Raw genomic sequence first — 8,464 nt, 5'->3', positions numbered from 1 at the left:
GTTCCGTGTTCGAGCGATGGATACTGTGTGTCAAGTGTCCCAAAAATGGACTCATGTTTTCCAGAAACGATACTTGAAGTACGTCGAGTACGAGGTCATGCGCTTGAAGGAAGGCAGTGATTTCCAACCACGTTCGACCAGTAAGTAAAATTAATAATATACTGCAAACAATTAACGATGAAGAATATTCTATATAAATTATTAAAATGTGATTATAATAGTCCCAGTCTCATATTCATCATATGTAAAGTGCGATTGTTGAATAGGAATCTTCACATGGAAATACGCCTCCAATAATCGATATATTAATTGACGGATGGCAGACATCGGGATGAAGTATGGTTTTTTCTGATAGGTATTCGAAGCGGCATGCATTAAAGTAAAATCTGTACGCTATCATGATTTTTAATTAAAATTTATTTCTTCAGCATTACAACAGCGATAAAATTTGCACGCGAATCCCTCACAAATCATATCAAGATTAATACTTGTCTTCTGCACGTATTTCCCTACCTTTTCATGATTTAAATGTCGTATTTTCAGAGGGAGTAACAACAGTGTCTGAGTCAAACTGACCGTCAATTTCACAGAGACTGGCCGAAATTACACCCGATTTTTGTCATGTATCAATCGGAAGCAAACAGAAATGGGTGCTTTCAGTTATGTATGTTGCAAGAAACTAGCAATTGTCGGCAATTTGCAAGCGGCTTGATTGTTATGTCTATGAATCACAGAAATACACATCGACATTGTGACGGTTTGATTGATAATGGCCTACAAGAGCACGATCTCAGGTCAAAACGCCTTCATTTTGCCGTGATACCCTACGCTTTGACGCAAAGTTAGTTTAGTTGCCTGTTCGACCCGAACCCATCAAAGGCCACAGATTTCACTTCGCTCTCTCACAAGTCACGAGAGTACCCTCTACCACCAGGCGTTTACGAAAGAAAAGTGTTTATTCCAATTCGAGGAAAAGTTATCACTTCTCTAATCTCATTCTGAATTTTATGATGTTCTATTGATCACTAGTCGCTGGTAAACTGCCAGTTATTGTAATTTCCCGCGACTTATGTAAGTTAATACTTTGGAGAAATTTAGGCATCAACGGTTGATCGTTTGAAAAATTATAATAGTTTAAATATCAGTGCCCAGAGCCAAAGGGTACCTAATTCACATTTTTAGAAAAATCGAGTTAGTGGCGTTTTCGAGATCTCCATTAACGGTTCCGCGTGTTTGGAAAATTTGGTAGCCCTGTCTTACGCCGGTTATGAGAAAATTGCGATTTACATTGGAATCAATGGTGCCGACGCGCGGTTTTCCCCTGACAACTCGAAAAAGCTACAATGAAGTTAGGTACCTTTTGGCTTCAGTATATTGATATATTCTGTCTGTAAAGACATACCTACAGCGTGGCATCACGCATACTTAAGCCTCCTCGTCATTTCCTTGAAAAACTAATCATTATTTTGAGAGTCTCCGAAACTGTGCCCAACTCGAGAGCACTTTCTTCCTTCTAGTGGCACATGTCAGTGGCGTATTCCATCTCGAGTGGCAGCTACAGAGTCTCTGTTTGGAGAAAATCAACCTGTAATTGAGGTGTTTGGAGATGAGCGTTGTCATTGTTCCGCCTGAAAACCCACCTCCGCCCATCGCTTCTCGTTTGCTACTCTGTCGCGGTCGCACCATGGGCAATGTATAAAACGTTTGATTTACATGCTCCGGAACCATCCGCGGATAAGTACGGGAAAAAGCTCATAGCATTAATAGTATATATGATTGAAGAAAAGAAAAAAATTAATTTAAATGTGTGAGCCACCAGAAAACTGCATGTGCTCTCGACTTTTTAGTAAAAAATAATGATTAATATCAAAACCAGTACCATCAATTTTGAAGGTCTCAGAATTTGAGAGTAAGTAGATATCGAAAGGCAGGTATCTAAATATTCCTAGTTTTAGCAAATGATTCCATCATCATATAAATTCCCTGACAGGAAGAGAGTAAAATTAAAGACGGCGAGTGGTGATGGTAATCGTAAAATGCAAGGGGTTGTAATTGAGCAATCTTAATTATACTACCCCTTCTTCTCCTCTTTTCATTCTCCTCTCATTTCTTCGTTTCCTCTCCAATTCTCTCTTGTCTTACCATTTCTTGTATTACTTTTCCTTTTCTCCTACTCATTCCTCCTACTCCTCTTTTTCTATTATTTTTCTTGTTCCTTCCTTTGATGTATTTTCTATTTATCATATTTTTTTTATTCTTCTTTTTCTACTTTCCTACTAATTCTCTCTCCATTGTCTATGTTAGTTTCCTAATACTTTTTTGCTCATTAGTCCTCGTATTTCTTATCTCCTCATCCTCTTCCCTCCCTTTTCTCTCTTATTCTCATTCTTCTACTCATTCATCCCACTCCTCACCTTCGTATAATTATATTTCTTTCCCTCTCTCGTTCCTTTCCTCTTCGTTTTCTCCCTTTTTTCGTCCTCTCCTATTCCAGTTTCTTCTTCCTCTTTTTCAACTAACATTTTTAACAACATAAACTCAACTTCTAGTCGTCTTTTGCCCAAGAATTGGAAGAGAAATATCACTTTAAAACCCTTGGAAAACACCCAACTAGCCTTCATTCTATAGAAATAACCATGACAAATTGTGGGCAATTGTATCAATTACTTAAATCGGCCTTAAGCATGCTAAAATCTGATTTTTTTAAGCAAATTAAAAAATTCCAAGCAGCCCTTGTGAGCACATTTTGAATCGAGATCTGCATTGAAATTAAATTCCAGTCCTATTAATTGAAATCTATGAACCAAGAATCGCTGAGCCAGGAACAATTTTGCACAGCTGGGTATCGATTACACCCCACAGTGCGGTCGGTGGCACGGTGCGGCGTGCCGATCTTCAACTCATTGACGAGTGAGATGCTGGACCTGGAATGAGGTATGATAGAATCGAGTGTGATTGTTTTCTTTCCCCCGCAAACTGTGCCAATTCCTCCTCAAGTTGCCGCGTTGAGACATCGCTGCTCATGAGGACATGTAGCCAGAAGTTGCGATTTAGATCTAAGCAGACATTATCGGGCAAATAGAGGCTAAGGAACAGTACCGCCTACAACTGACAATTTTGGTAAAAATGAGTCAGCGACCTTGCCGCATTCTTCAATACTAGGGGCCTCTTGGCCGCTTCGTGGCCGTCAACCAGTGAAAAAAAACGACACGTGAAAAATCGTAGTTGAAAAGTTATTTCATTGATGAATGGATTCAAAAGCCGACGAGTGCACGCGGGGGAAAGCGTACTCATCTTTGGTTGCAACGTTATGCACCAATTTTTATGTCTCATTTTTTAACACCGTTTTTAAAAAGCTACACACAGTTTTCTGAAGTTTCAGAGAAATTTCCGGAATAGTTTAAAATAAAATCACAAATAATTTCGACGAGAAATTTTCATTCGTTCTGTTTTCTTTTTAGTGACAAAAATTAATTTTATGCAATTCAAGTTTCAGAATAGCTGGATCGTTTAAACATCGTCTGAGTTTCTGACTCGTTGCAATTAAGATGCATACTTACCGTTTAATTGTGGTAAAAACCTGGCAAGGAACGTCAAAAGACGTCAACCTAGTTTTCCGGTGATTTTAGCGTCGCGCTAGCAAGGGAAGGGAGTGCGGTCGAGTGGCGAGTCATCTTCAGTTATCGCAAATACGAGTAACAACTCTCGCATTGCGTTTGGTGCAATGCGAGAAGTATTCATGCAGTCCTGTAGGCGCTAACATGCGGCTGACGTCGACCGCACTATTTGGCGCAATGCATGGAGTATTCTTGCAATCTTGCAGGCGCTGATAGGAGTTTGACGCCGTCCGTACCGTGTTTGGCTTTATTATGCCACCCTATTGTGATGATAAAATACACAGGATGGCGCTTTTTTTTCAATTGCGATCGGGAAAGCTGTAATGACGCTGTAATTTATGAAAAAGTTACAAATCAAATTTTTAAAGTGGGCGCGTTCCGTCTGCAGAATGGACATCATCGGTGACACAACTGATCACTGTGTTCAGAAATTTTCCCTCTAACTTATTTTTTTGCAAAAGAAAAAAGTGGCATATTTTTTCGTGAAATGAAATTTTGAAAATGCATTGAGAGCAAGTTGTGAAAAAAAATTATCTTCCACTGATTAAAAAAACATTTGTTTTCTTGCATCAGCATAGTTAGCAAGAAGTTTGCGATGCAAATCGAAGTAAGGTCTCTCTTGATCATCTCAAGTTTTCATTTTTATAACTTGCTGAAACCTCAATTTCCATCCCATGCTTGCAGCTCAATTTGCCTATGAAACAATATTCAACCAACCCGTCACAGGTGGTCTTTTAAGAAACATATCCGTAGGCAAATTATTCGGATTCTTGCTTCTAACAACAAAATGTAAGTGCGCTGCAGGAGGGATAGAATTTTTTAGACGACCTTTAATAAAGAAAATCTATCTAAGAATTTGAGCGAGATACCAGAGAAGCATTTTCCGAACTATTTTCCACTTCCCACTCTCGAGTGTGTTAAATTTCATCATTGGTCTGTATCAGCCGTTTCATGAACTCTGACATACGTATATAATTGAACGTATTTCTGTCAAACGGAACTGTGTGCATTATGACGTGAGCCCTGTCATGCATATATTCTTATGGGTCTCAGGGCTCGTGTCTTAATGCACATAGTTCCGTTTCTCAGAAATACGTCTAATTACGATTACGAATCAAATACGATTGATATTTTTGTGCCTACGCCCACACTCCAGTTTCGGTGCTTTTATGCTCTCAGTGAGATATTTCCTCACGCGGCTCGTTAAATATCGAAAATGATTCCGACTCTTTAGCTAAAGTCACGTCGTGCCATCGAAAAAAACCTGTATTGCATGTCTACCACTTTTGGTGTGTGTGCACTGAGCACCAAATTATATTTGTCAGCACTACAGCTCACGCGTCGGAAATTGTCTACATAGATTGAGCTACATCACTACCCCCTTTTCTCGTGATCAAATAGGATCCCTAAGAGGAGGGTATCGCAAAGGTCCAGTCTAGTGTTAGAAAGAAACTAAGTATTGAGCTCTTAGCCGATTCATTAGTTATGGTCAATGTCATTATCATGGCCGAAAAGTTTGCTTTTGTTACCATGTAAAGGTAATTTTTAAGTAAACATGTAACTCTCTTGCACACTGTTTTATTGTCAAAAATAGCCTATGGATTTACCTAGTTTTGCTTCCACTGAATTAGCTGAAAGCTCAAAACTTTGCTTCTTTCAATTACGAGTGGCCAAAAACCCAACAATTTTGTCTAGTGTTACCATCCAAGCCCAACGAGATTATTAGAGAAGAGAACTTCCTGATTGATACGATGTCCCATGAATGGAGGGTCCATTTCCGTCCGTTGACTTTGGTCAAGTGTGCCCAATATAGGGGCATCTTTTGGCTGGAGTTGGGACCACAGTCGGCGTTTTTGCCCCTAAGACTGATTAAACCTGTTCTTCCATTAGGTAGAGGGACCCTAATCCCTCTTCTGGCGGAAAATTTGGAGCCAACCCGCCTTTGCTGATATCAAATTTTTCCGACTCGAATACAAGTGAAGTGGCAACGATAGCTCTGCCGTGCTAAGGAAGAACGCCGTATGAACATTCGAGAGTTGCCAAATTTCCTTCAATAAAATGTTTATTTTGAGGAAAGATGTGCATATTTTCCCCTGAAATTTTCAGGGACTTTAAATGAAATTGCGGACAAAATTATCTAAAAAATTGGAAGGAAAATATTCAAAAGTTCACCAGGAAATTCGTGTTTAATCAAAGGAAATTTGGCAACGCCTGGTGGATCATACGACGTTCTTCCTTAGTACGGCAGAGCTCACGTTGACTCCCATCTCATTCCCATTCACGAATCCAGCCTCAGTACTAGGCGCGGGTGAACAGGGCCAATTGTGAAAGTGCCAATGGATGTTAATAACACGGCGGCGCGTCTGCCCCTCGTTTTTCGGCACCCCCCCCCCCCCCCCCGCGTTTTATCCGCGCGGTTTTTCAATCAAGGTTAATCCCTCTCTCTTCCAACCGGCGTCGGGCGCGTCGGGAGTCTGTGCGTGTCTTCGTAACGTCTTAACGTCAAACTCGACGTGCGCGAATATCGTAAGTAGAACGTGGATGCAGATGAATCGGTGGACCCCCCCCCCCCCCTTCGCCAAACTTGGCTGAATGAAAGTGAATTATAATAATTTTTCACGGGTGTTCGAGGCGCTAGGATTAGTATCGGGAAAATTAATTCTGTCGCTTGTCAAAATATAACTCACTCTCTGACACATATAAGATTCTCCTTCTAACTGACGAGATTCTTTTTTTAAACGTAGTTTTGATGAAATGGCAGGATGTTCGATCCTAGGTTTGTAAAAGATTTTGTGATTTTCATAACTGTTGAACATTTTTAAGTACCCATTTTTCGAAGTTTAGCTGTGCGTAATTTTTGTAGTTAATATTTAGATAATTGAAGTAACTCTGAAAAGAGCTAATTTTAAGTTTAATAGCGACTGACGGCACTTATTTTGCTGCTTCATGAAAGCTCTAAACTTAGACTCCGTCAACTCTATGAGATGTAATATCAATTGACCGGATTATCATAATATGTATAATTTACCAAAACCACCGCGGTAATGCTTCTATTCTCCTTACTGTTTTGAAATAAATGTGGTGAAGATCATCCGAATCATACGATGCTGCTGAACAGTTCGAAGCACCTGTCTCAATCCTTGCGTTCAAAGATGTGCGCGTCTATTTCATTTTCTCCTTAATGAAAAAAAAAGGGAACAATAATGCTCTTTGATGGTTACTTAGGGTATTCTTTGCGACGTGCAAAACTGTCAGCACAAATTTCAAACTAGACTTTGCCGAAGCCCGACTACGATTTTAAAATTCTCTCGTGCCCTCTACTCTATGAAGAAAATTGTGTGTGATGAAATTGGAGAGTTAAGGTACATGAGGAATAAGGGCAAGTTTCGAAACTTCAAATACTTCACGAAAAGTTACGAGAGAGCACATGATCCAGTATAAAACTTACGTGGAATAAGTCCAAACCGCCCTCTAATGAAATTTATGGAACTTTTTATCGCTAAATATATTTAACTTAGAGTTTATCTTTCAGGAAAAAGTTGACGAGGTGCCAAATGCTCAATTAAACTCCCCAAGATAACCATAAAATCTATATCATCAGATTATACGGATTAGCTACTTACAACAGCTGGAAGCCTCTTTTCTGATAAGCGGATTTCTGATAGCTTTGTCAACATTTCTTACACCCCTTCAACGTTCTAAATCGATTAACTTTTATCTGAGAGTACATAATTTCAAGAGCTGGAAACTGTCTCGATCACTTTCCACAGAGAAAAATTAGCCCGAGTGAAACTGCACGTTTAGGGTTCCTCAATCTGGAAAAATCTCAAGAGTCTGCGACGATCTCATAAGAGTTGTGCGACTATATATGGTTTGCGCATAAAGCTTTCGTGAGTTTTCGGTGGCGGTGAAAATGTGGTTTTGTTTCGAGTGAAACGTCCGGACAGTTTGATATGATAACCTGATTTTCCTCGTCAAAAGTCTCCCTTGCAGCGACTGCGTTATACGAGTGAGTATATGATCAAAATATCGATGGTGTAGTTCATCGTGGCAAAATTTCATGAAAAATAAAATCTTGAAATTTCATGTGAAATATTTCATGAAATTTCAGAAATTTATAAAAGATATTGAAAAATACCGTTTCCTTTTTATGTTTCGCAAAATGTAAAAATTGTGACTTTCTTCTGTTTTTGTGTGTTTAAGTGCGGGTTGTAATTCAAAACATTTTGTTACAATAAATATCCTTAATTTAGACTCATAATTAAGAAATCAGCGTTTTTACAGTTCATCGATTTAAACTTCCCGTCCTCAAAATACCAATGTCTGCTTAAACCAAACGGGGACTGAATTCATTTCAGCAAATCCTAATAAGAAATACGTTTTTCATTGTGCTGGATGTTTTCTAACAATTTAAAATTTTGTGAAACAACTTTTTAATCATTTGGCGAATAATAGGTTTGGCTTTGACAAACAATTTGCACATGTTGATTCAGGTTTTTTGCCAGTGTGAAATCAGAATTCACAAATTCTGGTACACACGTTAATCTCTCACTTGCGAGTTCATTTTGACAATTAAAAGTTTTAAATGTAGTCAGTAAGAAATTTTGATGTGCAAATAAGTCCTAAGGAGCTTTAGTTCTCACCCTGTTTTTACTGTTCTGCCGTGATAAGGAAGAACGCCGTATGAGCCTTCAGACGTTGCCTAATTTCCTTTTATAAAAACCGAATTTACAGGAAAATTTTGAATGTTTTCCCCCAAAATTGTCAGAAGATTGCGCACGGAAATGAAGCTAAAATATCTGAAAATTTCAAAGAATAACATGAATGTCGTCAAAAATACATGTTTA

The 8,464-nt window shown here is 38.9% G+C and overlaps 1 protein-coding gene across 7 annotated transcripts in view; it reads left to right on the top strand.

The window, feature by feature from the left end:
• LOC109040933 (uncharacterized) overlaps positions 1–8,464 on the top strand; it is a 19,178-nt gene continuing 10,714 nt past the window's right edge. The window contains exons 1-2 of one of the 7 annotated variants that reach the window (XM_019057066.2): positions 6,073–6,143; positions 7,388–7,626. Coding sequence is in view for 2 of the 7 variants with exons in the window: in XM_019057060.2 (XP_018912605.2) it covers positions 17–140 (124 nt within the window). In the remaining 5 variants the exon portion in view is untranslated. The other 6 variants (XM_019057064.2, XM_019057065.2, XM_019057062.2 and 3 more) reach the window with 6 other exon arrangements.

This window comes from Bemisia tabaci, chromosome 8 (assembly GCF_918797505.1).
Source record: "Bemisia tabaci chromosome 8, PGI_BMITA_v3".
Taxonomy (NCBI): Eukaryota; Metazoa; Arthropoda; class Insecta; order Hemiptera; family Aleyrodidae; genus Bemisia; species Bemisia tabaci.
Note: the sequence above shows the minus strand (reverse complement) of the source record. Positions and strands in the feature narration are given on the sequence as shown.